Source organism: Lepidochelys kempii, chromosome 19, assembly GCF_965140285.1.
Source record: "Lepidochelys kempii isolate rLepKem1 chromosome 19, rLepKem1.hap1, whole genome shotgun sequence".
NCBI classification, from domain to species: Eukaryota; Metazoa; Chordata; order Testudines; family Cheloniidae; genus Lepidochelys; species Lepidochelys kempii.
In genome coordinates, this window is record NC_136398.1 from 14473382 (window position 1) to 14491486 (window position 18105).

Below are 18105 nucleotides of genomic sequence, written 5' to 3' on the forward strand. Positions count from 1 at the left end.
TAAAATTAATTGTTGATTAAATAACTTGCATTTGCTTTAACTTGTATGTAATGGTCAGTGGGTCAGAGAAGTGCCCAGTGCAGAGAGCGTACCCCGGAGTGGGGACACCCTAGCCCCTGTCCTAGGTGACAACAGTAGGGTTGGGGGTTGACCCCCCCCCAGGAATCCTGGGCCCAGCCTTGTTGGGGTTGCGAGGACTCTGCCAGACAGGAGAGTGGAAGGGGAGTCCTCAAGGGCAGGGAGGCCATTGGGTAAAGGAAGTGGGAGCGAGGACTCAGATCCTTTCACTAGCCCACTTCACCGGGGTAGTGCAGAAGCCAGGACAGTTCCCCACAAGAGCGGGACTGTTCCCCCGCTTACACCTGCATTGTTTAGAATTCTAACCGGTCAGCCCCACTGAATACAGTGGGTGTAGCCAGGATGGAATTTGGCTCACAAGATGGGAAATCAAAAACTTCAGTCTTGAAAGATGATAACAAGAACAAAGCATTTAAGAAAGGAAGTAAAAACTGCAAAATGTCTGTCTATAAAGTCCCTCCCATGACACACTAGGAAACTCCGTAACCGTGGAGAATGAAAAAGAAATGGAAAGACCTGCAGTGAATAAAGATCTGGCTGAGAGATAGGAAGATAAAGCAAGGGGAAAATGGCCAGTTCTCTACCTAGCGGTCTGCTCAGGAATGAGGACTAAGAATTGACTTTATGGGGTGGGTCCTGAGTTGATGTAAATTGCTGTAGCTCAATGGGATGAACTGTGTGTTAGCCTGATTTGCTGATGGGGTGACATTTTTTAGGCTAGTAAAAATGAAGGGGAATTGTGAAGAGCTCAGAAGAACTGGGGTGATATGGATGGCAGCACAGACCAGAGCAGGGCAATAATGCACATTGGAAGGAATTATGTTAAACTACTTGGAATGGATTAGTGGGATAAAGATCCTGACAAGAAAGCTGTCTGTTCACTGTACACAATAGTCAAAGCAGCATATCAATGTCAGGCTATATTAAACAAAGGAACAGAGAAGGATATGGAAAATATTATAATGGCATTATATAAATCAATGGTACATCCTAACCTCAACCCAGCCTTGGTCTCCTCATCTTAAAATAGACAGCTAAATTAGAGAAGGGCTGAAGAAGATAGAGAAAAATGGAGAGAGGTCTGTGGGGCAAAGTCGGATTGAGTGATGGGTGTGTTTCATATGAGAAGGAAATAAAAAGCCTGTAGCTATTTATTTAATCTGAAAAGATGTAGAGGAAGAGAGGATAAGGTGGAAGTATATATAATAATAATGGTATAGAAAAGGCCAGTCAGATACTTCAGTTTATCCTCTCACAGGCACCCAGTGCAATTAAACATCAGTAAAACAAAGGCACAGGATTTTGGAGGGAAAGGGGATATTTTTTGACCAAGGAACCAGCCAAGGTCAAAGGAAGCTGGCTGGACCGGAGAGAGAGAGCAGACAACATGCTTCAGTGGAGAAGCCATGAGAAGAGAGGTCCAGGAGAGAGGATTTGGAATCCAGAAAGGACACTGACCCAAATCCTGAAGAATGCTCCAGAGTGGTGAGGAAAGGGCATACAGGTGTTTTATTGTTTTGTCTGGATCTGTATATTTTTTGTGCTGTCTGCAGTAGAGTGACTGGTTTGGGAACCCATTTGCAAAGTCTGTGTGTTATGTGCTTCAATTATCATGTGTCCCCGGAGAGGTCAAGTGTAATCAGAGTGCCCGTGAGGTTGGAGCTCGGGGAAAGGGTGAGCAGAGGCTACTGGGGAGTCTGGAGGAGCCAGCACTAGGTAGCTAGATGGTGGGGGTCTCAGCTCTCAGAATAGGGTGCTCCCCAGAGGATCTGCCCCCCAAAAATGTTCCTAAACTCTGCTCAGACTCAAGAAAGCTTAAAAACACTTGGGATCCTGTACATGGGATTCAAGCATAGCATCCTAGTGTGTATTGAGAAGGCAGAGCTAGACAAGGGCTTTGACACAGTTCGACAGCTGTTTTGTGGCCTGCATAAGGTGCATTTGATGAACGCAAGTCTCAAAAACCACCACCACAATTTGGTACTAACTGGCACTCTTGCTGGCACTGTCAACAAAGAAGCCGAAGACCAAATGGTCCATAGAGATTCAACTCCCCGTACCCCCATCCTGGATTAACCACGAGACCTTTAACGACCTGAAACTCAAATATATCTAAGTGGGGGAATGGTCCCGCTATTGTGGGGGACTCTTCCGTCTTTTATACACTAACCCAATGAAATGGGCTTGTGAAAGGATTTGAGTTTTCGCTTCCAATTCCTTTACCCAGAGGCCTGCCTTACCTCGAGGGCTCCCCTTCCACTCTCCTGTGTGGCAGACTCCTCATAACCTCAACAAGGCTGGGCCCAGGATTCCTGGGGGGCTCGACCCCCAACCTTGTCGTGGTCACTTAGGGCAGGAGCTAGGGTGTCCCCACTCCTGGGTGCTCTCTCTGCACTGGATGCTTCTCTGACCCACTGATCACTACATACAGCTCAAAGCAAATGCAATTTATTAAACAGCAATCAATTTTAAAAAAATAAGGAAAAACTGGGAAAGGTGAAAGGAAAACCCATCACCCTGCTCTGCACCAGAAATGTTATCACTTATCGAAAGACTAACATAGTAAACATCTGTATAAATGGGGTAGGATCTGAGGCTAAAATAGAGAAAGAAAAAATTAAGTATTACTTAGACAAGCTGGATGTCTCCAAGTCTCAGGGTCTGACAAAATGCATCCTAGAATACTTACGGAACTGGTTGAAAAGATCTCTTACCCATTAGCAATTATCTTTTGAGATCTCATGGTGGATGGGAGAGATCCCAGAGGACTGGAAAAGGGCAAATATAGTGTCAATCTATAAAAAGGGGAATAAGAACAACCCAGGGAATTACAGACCAATCAGCTTAACTTCAGTACCTGGAAAGATAATGGAGCAAATAATCAAAAAATCAATTTGTAAGCCCCTAGAATAGAATAGTGATAAATAACAATCAACAGGGGTTTGTCAAGAACAAATCATGTCAAACTCATATCCTTCTTTGACAGGATAACTATCCTTGTGGGTGGGGATATATCTTGACTTTAGGAAGGCTTTTGATACTGTCTCACATGACTTTCTCATAAGCAATCTAGCGAAACATAGGCTAGACAAACCTGCTATAAAAGGGGTGCACAGCTGGTTGAAAAACTGTGTACTCAGAGAGCAATTATCAATGGTTCACAGTCAAGCTGGAAGGGCATATCAGGTGGGGTCCCACAGGGATCTGTCCTGAGTCTGGTTTTATTCAGTAGCTTCATAAATGTTTTAGCTAATGGCATAGAGAGTACACTTATAAAGTTTCCGGACAATACTAAGCTGGGAGGGGTTGCAAGTGCTTTGGAGGACACAATTAGTGTGACATTGCACCCCATAATGCTTTATGGAAATAGGCTTATGAGTGTAAATATGACATAACTGGAATATGTTTAATGCTAGATATGCCATGTAACATCTTTGCAAAGGTTATGTTCTTCTACATGTATTCATCCTATTTGTATGTGTGTATCATTTTTATATCTGAAGTTTGAGCGTTGGCTCTATGCTTGTATTTAAAGTGTTTGCTGTAGAAAACACCTAAGGTAGATTTGGTCACCATTGTGTGAAGGTGTTATTCAAGTAATTGGGAGTACTTGGTTAACAATGAACCTTGATAGACGCCAGTCCACATCTGAGCTTTCCTGGGAACATCCTGTAGAAAACTGAGTCATGCATGGACATGTGACTTTCCTATGTGACTCCAAAACTCCATTTTGTAGCTGGATTCTACACGGGGGGCGGGGGGAGAGGGGTTTCCACCCACAAGAGAGAAACTATATAAGTCCTTGGGAAACCCCCTCCATTTTGTCTTCTGCTGGCTCAAGTCTCTCCACCCCAAGGAGATGCCTGAAAGAAACAGGAACAAAGTGGGGAGGGATATCTCAGTGGTTTGAGCATTGGCCTGCTAAACCCAGGGTTGTGAGTTCAAGCCTTGAGGGAGCCATTTAGGGATCTGGGACAAAAATTGGGGATTGGTCCTGCTTTGAGCAGGGGCTTGGACTAGATGACCTCCTGAGGTCCCTTCCAACCCTGTGATTCTATTCTGTGATTCTGTGACAGTAACTAGTGGGGTGGGAGTGACTGCTGGACGCAGACTAGAAGGAGGCTAGTCTGTAAAAGAAGCTTATTGGAATATCTCTGAGGGTGAGATTTCATCTGTAATCACTTTCTTACTGTATTAGACTTAGATTTGCGTGTTTTATTTTTTTTTCTGGTAATTTACTTTGTTCTGTCTGTTATTACTTGGAACCACTTAATCCTACCTTTTGTATTTAATAAAATCACTTTTTACTTATTAATTAATCCAGAGTATGTATTAATACTGGGGGGGGGGGAGAGACAAACAGTTGTGCATATCTCTCTATCAGTGTTATAGAGGGCGAACAATTTATGAGGTTTATTTGGCGTTTGGACCCCATTGAGAATTGGGTATCTGAGTGTTGGAGGCAGGAACACTTCTTAAGCTGTTTTCAGTTAAGCTTGCAGCTTTGGGGGGATGTAGTTCAGACCTGGGTCTGTGTTTGTAGCAGGCTAGCATGTCTGGCACAACCAGGCAGGGCACTGAAGTCCCAAGCTGGCAGGGAAAACAAGCTCAGAGGTAGTTTCCGCACATCAGGTGGCAGTCCCAAAGGGAGTTTCTGTGATCCAATCCATCACAATTAGAATTCAAAATTATCTTAACAAACTGGAGAAATGGTCTGAAATAAATAGGATGAAATTCAATAAAGACAAATGCAAAGTACTCCAGTTAGGAAGGAACAATCAGTGGCACAAATACAAAATGGGAAATGAGTGCCTAGGAAGGAGTACTGTTATAGTAGATCAGAAACTAAATATGAGTCCACAATATAACACTGTTGCAAAAAAAGCGAACATCATTCTGGGATGTATTACCAGGAGTGTTGTAAGCAAGACACAAGAAGTAATTCTTCCACTCTACCCAGCATTGATGGGGCCTCAAATGGAGTACTGTGTCTGGGCACCATACTTCAGGAAAGATGTGGACAAATTGGAGGAAATCCAGAAGAGAGCAAAAAATGATATAAGGTATAGAAAACATGACCTATGAGGGAAGATTGAAAATAAGGGGGGGGGGTTGTTTAGTCTGGAGAAGAGCGAGGGTGGACATGATATGTCTTCAAGTACATAGAAGGTTGTTATAAAGAGGAAGGTGATAAATTGTCCTTGTTATCCACTGAGGACAGGACCAGAACTAATGTGCTTAAATTGCAGCAAGGGAGATGTAGGATAGAAATTAGGAAAAACTTCCTAACTGTCAGGGTGGTTAAGCACTGAAACAAATTACCCAGAGGGGTTGTGGAATCTTCATCATTAGAGGTTTTTAAGAACTGGTTAGACAGACACATGCCAGGGATGGTCTAGATCAGTGGTGGGCAACCTGCATCCCGCGGGCCACATGCGGCCCATCGGGGTAATCTGCTGGCGGGCCGCGAGACAGTTTGTTTACATTGACCGTCCACAGGCACGGCTGCCCGCAGCTCCCAGTGGCTGAGATTCTCAGTTAGCTCTGGAAACATGAGGAATGAAAATCCAGTCACTTTCCAAGGTCCCTAAATATGACTTTAGGTGCCTAATTTTAGGCAGCCTAGTTTGAACGAGTTGGCCTTACTTATTCTGTTTTTCAGCTCCCTTCATCTTTTAAATGAGGAAAATGGTCCATAATAATCACTGGGGTAACTCTGTGGAGGTTGGTGGAGTTGTGCTAGGGTTGACTTTGGTTGTGAGGCTGAATTTATAAATATTTGCAAAGGGCGCAGGGATCCCTAGATGGAAGGTGCCAGAGAAATACAAAGTCCAGATTAGATTTCAAAAGGATCTTCACAAATTAGATAATTGGTCTGAAATCCACAAGATGAAATTCAACCAAGACAAGTGCAAAGTACTTCACTTATTGGGTGACCCGTGGTTCTTGTGTTATGTGAAGGAGTAAATATTTCCTTATTCATTTTCTCCATGATATTCTTGGTAAGAACAGCCAGACTTAGGAAGGAAAAATCAAATGCAATTACAAAATGGGGAATGACTGGCGAGGTGGTAGCACCGCTGAAAAGGATCTGGGAGCGTTAGTGGAGCACAAATTCAATGTGAGTCAATGTGATGCAGTTGCAAAAAAGGCGAATGTCACTCTGGGGTGTATTAACAGGAATGTCATATGGAAGACACAGGAGTAATTGTTCCTCTCTTCTCAGCACTGGTGTGGCCTCAGCTGGAGTACTGTGTCTAATTCTGGGTGCCGTCCTTTAGTCAAGATGGTGATAAGTTGGAGAGAGTCCAGAAGAGAGCAACAAAAACCATCAATGTTTTAGACAACCTGACCTATGAGAAAAGATTTAAAAAACTGGACATGATTAGTCTTTAGAAATAAAACTGAGAAGGGACCTGATAAGTCTTCAAGTACGTTAAAGGCTGTTACAAGCAATTGAACTGTGAGCCACTGAAGGCAGGACAAGAAGTAATGGGCTTAATCTGCAGCCAGAGAGATTTAGGTTAGCTGTTAGGAAAAACTTTCTAACTAGAAGGGGAGTTAAGCTGTGGAATAGGCTACCAATTGTGGAATCCCCGTCACTGGAGGTTTTTAAGACCAGGTTGGACAAACACCTGTCGGGGCTGGCCTAGGTTTACTTGGTCCTGCCTCAGCGCAGGGTGCTGGACTTGATGACCTCCCAAGGTCCCTTCCAACCCAACATTTCTATGATTCTATGAAATCCCACTGTGTTCCTTTGTCATCCTATTCCTTGTGGCAGATTGCCAAGCTCCCTCTGTCACCCTCTAACTCAGAACCTGGCCTCAGAAAATAGCAGAGATTAAATTAATTCAGTAGCACTTGAAAACTGAAAGTGGGTTCAGCTTAGTCAGCGCCACTGAAATCTGTCTGTGGGAATAATTCCTTTTGGCTAGTACTGTCCTACATTGTCTGGAAAAAGACAGTACTGGGGAACAGATGGGTTGGAGTGACATTGCCTTGAATGGTTTACTTGCAGAGGACACACACACGTGAATTGCAGGGCAGCTGAGGTTTCTGCCCACCTGCAATGACGCAGCAGTAGCACAAATCTAAGTCCCGGTTTCTGTTTCAAAGACAAGACCTGCGGAAGAAAATATGAGTCACTGGCTCCTATATATCAGTCCACATTATGTGTGTGTGCGTGTGTACACGCTTATACGATACACACTCAGATCCTTCAACTGAACTTTGATTAGGGTTGGAAAAGCGACTGTAAAACAGGACCTTCTTGCATGTCATGGACCAAATTGATCCTGGCGTAGCACCTTTAACTTCAGCAGAGTGAAACCAGAGATGAATCTGCTCTCCATCCTGTCAGTCACAACTGCTGATCTCATTTGCAAAAGCAAGTGTTACTTCTGGTAGTCCATCAGGAGTTGATACAGCTCTGGGAAGCTCTGGGAGCTGGGTTCTGTTCTACCTCACCCTGCACATTCGGTTCCAGCTGCAGCTTCCTGGTTATCAACAGAGATGTAAGAAGCAAGACAAGTCAAGCTGGATTGTTCAGTTCAGTGGGGTTTTGTAGAGCTTTTAGCGTTGAATCAGGGCACTTGTGATGTGGATTCACTGAGTGAGACTTGGTCCTCCATACAGCAGAGAAAGAAATGCTAATGTTTTGTGTGATGTTCTTTAGCTGTTGGTTTTTCTAAAGATATTTCCCAAACGTTTTTGTTCATTTCTTTTTCAATGAATAACCAAATCCAAAAACTGAAATTTTGTGTGGGAGCTTTGAAATCCAAATATTTGATTTTTCTTTTTCTCCCAGAAGACAAAAAAATATTTTAAAAATGTTTGGTTTACATTCTCTCTTTAAGATGACCAGACTGAAAACTTTCAACCAAATGAAAATTTATTATTTTGTAAAAAACACAAATTCATTTATTTTCCAAAAATGTAAAATTTTTCAGTTAAAATTTTGCTTACTCTTTTAGTGGGTACATTAAGGACTAAAGAGGCACATTTTAAAGAGGCACATTTTGACTAAAATGAAAATTTTCCATAAAAATGTTTCTTTGGACAGCAAAACCATTTCTCTTTTTAAAAACATATTTAGATAAAAATATTTGACCCCATTTTAGTCCTGCATCATCATTATTACAGAATGGCATCTCAGAAAAAAAGGGGGGAAATCATTTGTGATAGAGCCAATAAATAGATATCAGAGTAGCAGCCGTGTTAGTCTGTATCCGCAAAAAGAAAAGGAGGACTTGTAGCTCACGAAAGCTTACGCTCAAATACATTGTTAGTCTCTAAGGTGCCACAAGTCTGCCTTTTCTTTTTAACAAATAGGTAGTCGCTAACTTTTTTCCTTATCACAAAAGTTGGACCAAATCCAGCCCTGCTATAAAGGGTCACAAAGCATCTCCCATTGAGTTACACCAGGAAGGAATCTAGTCCATTGTTTTCTGCTCTGCTTTGGGTTTTTGCAATGGCTCTTCCTAAGACTAGACAAAAATACTGTAGTATGTGATTGCTGGATTTTCATTTTTTTTTTTTATTGTTACACTGTGAATTATCCATTGTAGACAGGCTTGCAGGAATGTGAGTATCTGCCTGGCATTCTCTTCCCAAAGGCCAGTATCAGACAATAGAGTGCACTGTTCTTTAGCACATAATAAAGTAAAATCATATTACACTGAGCAGAAAGTTACCTAAGATTTTGGAACATGCCCAGCCATCTCTCAGTGAAGTAACAACTGTGTTTGCTAGAGAGCTTGGGAGACCCAGCTGTAAGGAGGCCCTGTCTTTGTCACTATTTGATTGAGTTTTCAATCTAGTTTGCCACCTCCAAGCTGCGCTGGGCTACTAGCTAACTGACAGGAGGGCTTTTCTAGAAACATTAATATCCTTCCTTCATTGTGCCCTGGTCCCGCTGCTGCTTCTACTGTCTCTCCCTGGAAAGGTCTTGCTGGGGATCAAGTTTCTTATGCGAGCATGGAACTGCTCTTTAGGGGGTGAACTGGAGTCAGGTTCAAAGAGGAGGGAAAAAGTTTCCTGAAGCTATTCCCAGTTCCACAGGACCACTGCCAATGCATTCATGGTGTTTGGCTTCAGGGAATAAAGCTCTGGGGGAGGGGAGGAGAGTTCCCTAGCAGATTAAAGCAGGAATTTTGATGCCCTAGGATCTGCATTCAGAAGGAGCCTTCAAGTGTGGGATGAAGGAGCGGTGGTGCTGTAAGGAGCTGCTCTCTGCGATGCAGGAGTTTCTTTATAACCCCTGTTGGCCTGGAAGCTGGCAATGCTAGACATGTAGTGGCAAGTCAGACAATGTGTGTGCACAGCACTGCATTCAGTGATAAGGGCCCGCATGCCCCATCCACAGGCATGGAGTGTGGATTGAGCATTTTACATGGATTTTCTTAGACAAAACAGGGCCATTTTCGATCACTGAAAATCAAATTTTACATTTTTAAACTGAAGAATTTTGGGGTTTCGATTGTTTGGATGAAAATGTGAAAAATGTTGGCCAATCGGGAAAAAAAAATCATTTTTGTCAAAAGTGTCCACAGGGATGAGGACTCGAGAAGTGACGGGCTTCTAAAAGCTCACAGGGTAGAAAATTCCGTACATGGAAGGAAAGCAGAGATGATGAGGTGGGAGATGAAAGCGATGGGTTTTGTGCATCTCCAGAATGCTGGTGGATCTGTGCCTTATTTCATTTTAATCTGGCCCTGGGGACAAGGAAGGAAGACTCTAAAATCTCCTCTTTTAACCCAGTGGTGAACAAACTCCAAAAGGCCTGAAGGACAGTTTGGATCTGAATGAGCCCAGGATGAGTTTGAAGCCATTTGGGACTTGGGCTGCAAATACCATTGGGTCAGCTAAGGTGCCACAAGTATTCCTTTTCTTTTCACCTAGATACCATGCTTCAGTGAGCGGAACGGTATAAACACAATATGTTAGATAGCTGTCCTGTTTCTAACAGGGATAAATACATCACCCCATGCTGCCTCTCTTGGGTAATTTTACCATTTCTGTTTCCATGAGTAACACCTGAAAGCAGTGAAAGACAAAATATACCTGTGGGACAGAATGAACAACTTTGAATCTCCAAAAAAAGATTAAAGTTGAGTCCATTCTTATTCTATTTGTACTAACTTGGCCAGAATCATAACCAGGATCATCCAAGAATCTCAAAGCACTTTACAAACATTAATTATTACTACTAATAATAATAGTAATAATAATACCAAGCTATTATGCACTGCCTTATATCCATTGGTGAGTTGAGTGTCATTACATTAGGCATGAAGCATCATTAAAATTAGGTTTCGCAACAGCCCTGTGTGGGAGAAAAGGTTATTACATTTTACACCATTTTACATCTGCCCACACTTCAACCCTAAGTGCCTTACCCAAAGTCACACACTCAGTCAATGGCAAAAGTGAAAACAGAAGCCAGGAATCCTGGCTTCCAGGTCCCTGCTCTCACTTCTACAGGAAGGATGTTTTTGTGATTATGGCACCGGGCTGAGCTTCAGAAGATATAGGTTCTCAGCCACAGATTTACTGTGTGACCTTGGGAAAGTTAGATTTTCAAAAGTGCTCAGTTTTGGCCCAAATGTGTTCCCACTAAGTCAGTAAGACTTAGACAAAAATACTGAGTGCTTTTGAAAATCCCGCCTTCAATATCTGAGCCTCAGTTTCCCCTCTGTGAACTTGGGGATAAAAGACTCACGTGAGGTAAATCCAATTGTATTTGTTAGGTGCGCTGATGCTAGAGTGACAGGGGGCATAGAAGTAGGTCCATGAAGAGATCTGATCCCCATCCATTGGCACCATTTTTCAGTAGTGTCTAGTTAATTTCTGGCTACCACAGCCTTTAAAATGCTAGTGTCGGGGTTTGTTTTTTTTTTTTTTTTCAGGTGTGGTCACATTTTTACCAGAGTGCATTTCTTGCATTTAGGCTTTGTTGGTTGTTGGCTTTTTTGGTTGGTTGTTTTTGCTGCCTTTGGCTTCTTTACCCTCTCTGTTTTGCACACAATTCCACATTACTGGCTTCCCCATTCCTCTGCTGGCAGCAGAGGGGAAAGGAAAGAAACTGACATTCCAGAAATTTTAGAGTTGGGGGAAAAAAGCCTTCTTCAAACAGCTGGTTTCCTGATTGGTTGGCACAGAAGCTCTGGTTGCCCATTTTAAGTCCTTGCTTATTTTTCTGCTCCTGTCTTGCTAGCAGAGAGCCTGGGGAGCCAGCTTTAGGCATGCAGGCCCAGGCTGCGTCATGACTAATGTTTAGTTAAAATGCAAGCTGTTAATGAAACAAGCTTTCTGCATGCACAGAAGGGAGAGTTTCCCCCCCGGCTGTCATTGAGCTGAGGCAGGTGTAGCCAATTTCAGAGATGACAAGTCAGGGGAAAGCAGATGCTGTTGTTGTTATATGGTAGAGCTTCAAAAAAGAACTAGGTAAGTTCATGGAGGCTAGGTCCATCAATGGCTATTAGCCAGGATGGGCAGGGATGGTGTCCCTAGCCTCTGGGCAACTGGGGATGGATGGATCACTTGATGATTCCCTGTTCTGTTCATTCCCTCTGGGGCATCTGGCATTGGCCACTGTCAGAAGACAGGATACTGGGCTAAAGGGACCTTTGGTCTGACCCAATGTGGCCATTCCTATGTTAAATACCAACCTAGACCATGATCTCGCTGCCCCACAGTCACTACGTGCATATAGAAAGAGGTGGTCTCGCCATCTCAATAGTCAAGACAGACAAGGAGTGGGCTGGAGGTATGGGGGAATTAAGGTTTCCAGGGCAACCTTAATTCTGACATTTTCTACCTTGTGAGTTCGAGGTGGGGGTTTGCAAAGGCACAAAGAAAAGTGAGGCACCAAGGCCCAGATCGTCAAAGTGAATTAGGCACCTAACTCCCATTGAAATAAATGGGAATTAGGCACCTGCATACCTTTGAGGATCCGAGGCGAAGATCCCGCTGACTTTCTATGAGAATTGAGTCCCCGATTGCTCTATCTGTCTTAGAAAAACAACCTCCTTGCCACTGCAAAATTAAAGGTCCTTTAGTGTATTTTCCTTGGATGGGATATTAGTAAAGACGGCCATTGCCACAGAGATAACAATCACTTTTTCCCCATCCCTAATATCTTGTGGGGGACTTTGGCCATTTTCTTCAATGTTTCCAGTCTCTGATTAGACAGAAGGAAGGGGAATGGGTGGGAGGGGTGATACCATCAGGGAGAGCAACACTGACTTCTCCCAATGCAGCAGCTCAGCAGATAATTCACTTACCTTATTAATCTCAGGAGACCTCACACGGGCCCCTTCTGAGTCGCTGAACGCCCTATTGATGGCAAACTGGATTGCCAAGCCCGTCATGGTGCCCGTGGAGAGAGGCTTGATCTTGCGGACTGCTTGCAGCAGGCTGGCTTTGGTCCAGTGGGTCTTGAGGGAGAACTCATTCTTGACTGTGCTGGCATAATTGATCACCCCCACCCGAGTGGCATTGGGGCCCACATCTAGGGACTCGATGACCTGGGACAAGAATACTTTGACCTGCTCAAATTCATGGGGGCGCACGCTTCGGGAGCTGTCTATGATGAACACCAGGTCAGAGGGTCTCGTCCTACACAGAGCACCTGCACGAGAAAAGTGGGAAGAGAAAGATGAAGAAATAAGGCTACAGAAAAACTAGTGAGGTTCAGGGATCAGAGCAGGATGCTGGGGACTCAAGACTTCCTGGTTCTTGTGGGGAGATAGGGTTCTACTGGGTTATGGCAGAGAACTGGGTGTCATTTGTAAAACCAATGGGAAGATGATAAATACTTACTTATCTCATAGGGGCAAAGTGGGAACTAATTAATCAAAGTTTATAAAGTTTATACTTTTTAGAAAAGTATTTGTATTTGTATAAAAACATAACATCGTGTACAAATATGTGTACTTATAATGCACAGAGGTGATGAGATAATATTTGGCATTTGTGGGGCTGGATTCACCACTCCAGGTTTATGCTGTTATGCTGATGAAACTCAGTGCAGTCACACTGGAGTAAAACAGCAGAGGGGCAAACCAACTGTCTGAAGCACCTTGATCAGATGCCCTTCAAACGCTTTGCAAAAATTAATACATAAATTCCCACAACAAGTCTGTGCAATAGGTATTGTTATTGCCACTTCACAGACAGATAAACAGAGGCACACCTAGCCATTAAATAACTACCTCAAAGCTCCAGGGGGTCAGTAGAGGTGGAAATAGAACCCAGGAGTCCTGACTCATATAACCCCCTGGTTTAACCCTTAAAGCAGTGGTTCTCAGCTAGGGGTACATGTATCCCTGGGGGTATACAGAGGTCTTCCAAGGGGTAGATCAACTCATCTAGAGATTTGCCTAGTTTTACAACAGGCTACAGAAAAAGCCCTATCAAAGTCAGTACAAACTAAAATTTCATACAGCCAATGATTTGGTTCTACTGCTCTATATACTGTATACTGAAATGTAAGTACAATGTTTATAGTCCAGTTGATTTATTTTGTAATTACATGGTAAAAATGAGAAAGTCAGCATTTTTTCAATAACAGTGTGCTGCGACACATTTGTATGTTTATGTCTGATTGTGTAAGTAAGTAGTTTTTAGTCAGGTGTAACTTGGGGGTACGCAAGACAAATCAGACTCATGAAAAGGGTACAGTAATCTGGAAAGGTTGAGAGCCGCTGCATTAAATCACAATGGAAAACTTGTCTTATGAAAGGAGACTCAAGGAGCTTGGCTTGTTTAGCCTAACTAAAAGAAGGCTGAGGGGAGATATGATTGCTCTCTATAAATATATCAGAGGGATAAATACCGGAGAGGGAGAGGAATTATTTAAGCTCAGTACCAATGTGGACACAAGAACAAATGGATATAAACTGGCCACCAGGAAGTTTAGACTTGAAATTAGACGAAGGTTTCTAACCATCAGAGGAGTGAAGTTTTGGAATAGCCTTCCAAGGGAAGCAGTGGGAGCAAAAGATCTATCTGGCTTTAAGATTAAACTCGATAAGTTTATGGAGGAGATGGTATGATGGGATAACATGATTTTGGTAATTAATTGATCTTTATATATTCATGGTAAATAGGCGCCCAATGGCCTGTAATGGGATGTTAGATGGGGTGGGATCTGAGTTACCCAGGAAGGAATTTTCTGTAGTATCTGGCTGGTGAATCTTGCCCATATGCTCTGGGTTTAGCTGATCGCCATATTTGGGGTCGGGAAGGAATTTTCCTCCAGGGCAGATTGGAAGAGGCCCTGGAGGTTTTTCGCCTTCCTCTGTAGCATGGGCCACGGGTCACTTGCTGGAGGATTTTCTGCTCCTTGAAGTCTTTAAACCATGATTTGAGGACTTCAACAGCTCAGACATAGGTGAGAGGTTTTTTGCAGGAGTGGGTAGGTGAGATTCTGTGGTCTGCGTTGTGCAGGAGGTCAGACTAGATGATCATAATGGTCCCTTCTGACCTTAGTATCTATGAATCTATGAACTTTTCCTCTTGGCATCACATCACAAAGCACTGGTGATCATACTGTAAAGAATAAGGCTGCACTAGACAAGAGAATCAGTGTGAAAATGTAAAATAGATTGACCTAAGATGACATATTCCCCATGTAACTTCTATGTTCCCTTTGTAAGATCAATAATAAACATGATGGAGAAAACTATTGGTGGTCAAGATGCTCTGTCCTGCAGCTGGATGGAATTTCTCAAAATTGACCATTTTGATGACATTTTTCATCAAAATTTCAAACTGTGACCAAAAAAATAAATAAATAAAAAGGGTTGATATTTTTATGAACATTTTCCCAAATTGCCCCATTTAGCCTGCCTCTGTGAGGTTCTGTTCTCATATTCTCTGTTAATATTTCATTTTCACACAGGAGGAGGATATAGGTTCTGCGATACAGGGGAAAAGTTCTGTCAGACAAGCTTTTTGACCAGCAAAAATTAAGACATAGATATTGGAGTTGGTCATCAGTGTGAAATGTAACTGAGCTTTCACGCTATTAGACAGATGAAAACAAATATCCTGCTATACGTCCATGAGGAGAGATCATCAGGTGGGTTTCCTGAAAGACTCTAGTGCTGAATGTGTCACTGGCTTCAGAATAATGTATCTCTAAACAACGCAATGTGCAGGAGGGATGCAAGGAGGAATTAGTCAGTAGGACACACTGGTTTCCACTGAAAAGTAACCATTTACTGCCGGGGGGGTTGGTTTCACTTCACTGCCATATTTCATTGCAGGAAGTAGAAAACGTCTGTTTATAATCAAGCTTACATAGTGCTTTAATTCTTAGACCAAAAAAGAACTTTATGAAGTATCATTATACCCATTTTATAGGTAGGGAAACTGAGGCCATGAGCTTTGCCCAAGGTCATGCAGTCTGTCCTTAGTGGATCAAGGAATGGACAATAAGTCTCCTGATTCCCACTCCAGTGCCCTAACCACCATTTGTTTTTTTTTTTAATTGTTAACTGCTGCCAAGAAAGAAGTGTTGTACCAAAGCATTGAAGTGTGGGATAAGGACTGACTGAGCCAATAAAATATTTTGGAATCAACTTTTTCACAAAGCGCTTTTGTATTTTTGTCCCAAATAACTTTTTTTTGTATCTCTTCTTATGAAATTAAAATGTATTTATGGGGAAATAAAAGGAGAGTATTGAAAAATCAAAAGCAAGTCTAGCTAATTGTGTCCAGCCCCAGAAGGCTCCCTGGTCTTAGGGCTTGTCAACACATGGAGCTATTCAGGAAGAGCTATTCCAAAACAATTAGTCTTGAATAACTCCACATATAGACACTTTCATTCTGGCATAAGTGCCTTTTTCCAAAATAGCTTAATTGATTTTGAAAGTGGATTAAATTAAACCAAAAACAACACTTTTATTTTGGAATAAGAATGGCCACATGTGGACTTATTCCAGAGTAGATACTCCACTTTAAATCCATTTCTACCTTATTCTGTAATAACTTTTATAATAGTCAAGCCCTTATGGCAATGAAACAGAGTTTGCGGAAGCACCATGGTGCTGGTTTAATTAGAAGAAACAGAAAACTGTTGGTAACGCAGAATTAAAACATATTTATATTGCAAGCAGCATTCAATCATACTAGAAATATAGTGGATTGGATGAATGATCCATCTGTCATTTCCTGACTCTGGTAATATCTAGTACTGGATGGTTCAGGTGTAGGGATACCATCTCTTCACAAAGCTGATCAGTTGGACAGTCTGCAAAGACATTTCCTTTCTCTGCATGGCTACCTTATGCTCTGCAGCATGTAGTCACATTACCCTGATCATTTTGTGATCTGCACAGGTATAAATGTTTTTAAATGTCCTAAAATCACTCAACCCTTTTACAAATCCAGCCCCAATATTTGTCGTGGCCACCTCCTGCAGCCATGAGTTCCACAGGTTGGCTGAACATTAATTGTTGTCTGTAACTTCATCCAGTCCCTACTGGATCAGTTAATGGACTGATTTCTTTACCATTTGTACAAATCTTTTTCACTATTAGCTTTTCCTTTTGAATTCAACACCTGTTCATTTATTATATATTATTTGTAATACCACAGTGTCTAAGAGCCCCCAACATGACCAGAACATCACTGTTCTAGGTGCTTTAAAAACACCGAAGACGCCGACAGCCCCTGCCCCAAAGGCCAGAGACAAAAGGTGTAGACAGACAGACTGGGAGTACAAGGAAACAATGTGACAGTATTGTTCAGCATGATAGGCAGTGAACTCAGCACACTGGCTGCCTACCATTGTCAAGTATTTTGTAGCTGGGAAATGGGGATTTACAGACATTAAAATTAACCATCCTTCTTTAAGGATGCTCACAGGGTATCTCTTGAACAGCTTGCCTCTAAGGCAAATCCTGTCATCCCAATTCAGGCAAAATCTACCATTGACTTCAACAAACTGAAGGAATTCACTGGAAGTTTGCTTGAAAAAGGACTACATTAAAACCTTAATAAGGACCAACCTCAAAACCAATCCATTCCACTTTACTCGGAAAGGTGAACCAGACCTAGGAATGTCTGATCAATCCAGGCCAATTTGCTCCTTGAATTTCCCAAACAAAACCAGCTCTTTGAGGAACGCTTTGAGAGAAGAAGCGAGTTCTATTCAGGAGATAAAAAGGGCACAAGACATCTCCTTTAATGGCAGTGCCTCCTCCAGCTAAAAGGAACTGGACCTCATACTATGCTGAAGACACACTGAAGCAACTTTCTGTTAACTGTGTCTGTGCCATGCATGCGGCTATTATTGCAAAGTAACGAAGCAAGCAGGAGAATGCAGCACAGCAGGATTTTGCTGCCTTGGTCAACTATTTGCAAAAGATTCTTTGCACAGTCCTGCAATCTGTTTGGTGTTGTTTTTCTCCCTTTATCCCCCCTGTGTTCACATCCACCCGAGTGGAATGGCTTCGGGTGGTGAGAAGGTACCACAAACAAACTGACCTCTTCACTTACCTCTGGGCTGAGGGGGAGCCCCGTAAATGCCGTGATCCTGGAAGAGAAGAAACGCACAGAGCAAGAAGCCAGAGAAAATCCTGTCCATGATTGCTCAGAAGCTGGAGGCAGAGTGGCAGGCAAGAGTCTTGGGCAGAGGTATTAACATGCCACTCCTCAGAGGGGCAGCAGGCCAGCCTCTGACACTTGTGAAATACCTGGGGGGAGGGCAAGGTTGGAGGTGGGGAGGGAGGAAAAGAAGAAGAAAACTTTGAATGACACGAAGGGTCTCCTGGCTTTGCCCAGCCCCTGGGGCTTTCCACAAGGGGTTCATTGCTCGGCTAGGGATGGGAAGTAATAAAGAGGACCCGCAACTGCCCAGAATGTGGAGAATCTGAGACCTTGACAGTGGGGCCAGTGAAAGCAGGTTGGGGAAAGGGGTTAACCCGTCATTCGCGGGCTTTAATCTGCCTAGCCTGGTGTTTGCTGCACTAAGCCAATGGTCTGCGGTGTATGGGGCTAGCACCCTTCCTAAGACTG

General features: G+C 42.9%; 1 protein-coding gene across 1 annotated transcript in view; it reads right to left on the bottom strand.

Moving 5' to 3' along the window:
• MATN1 (matrilin 1) overlaps positions 1–17674 on the bottom strand; it is a 37300-nt gene extending 19626 nt beyond the window's left edge. The window contains exons 1-2 of the mRNA XM_073317791.2: positions 17587–17674; positions 12363–12709 (exon numbers count right to left, since the gene is read on the bottom strand). Of these exons, the coding sequence (XP_073173892.2) occupies positions 12363–12709; positions 17587–17674 (435 nt within the window). The remainder of the gene's footprint in view (positions 1–12362; positions 12710–17586) is intronic.
• Positions 17675–18105: the final 431 nt, after the last annotated feature.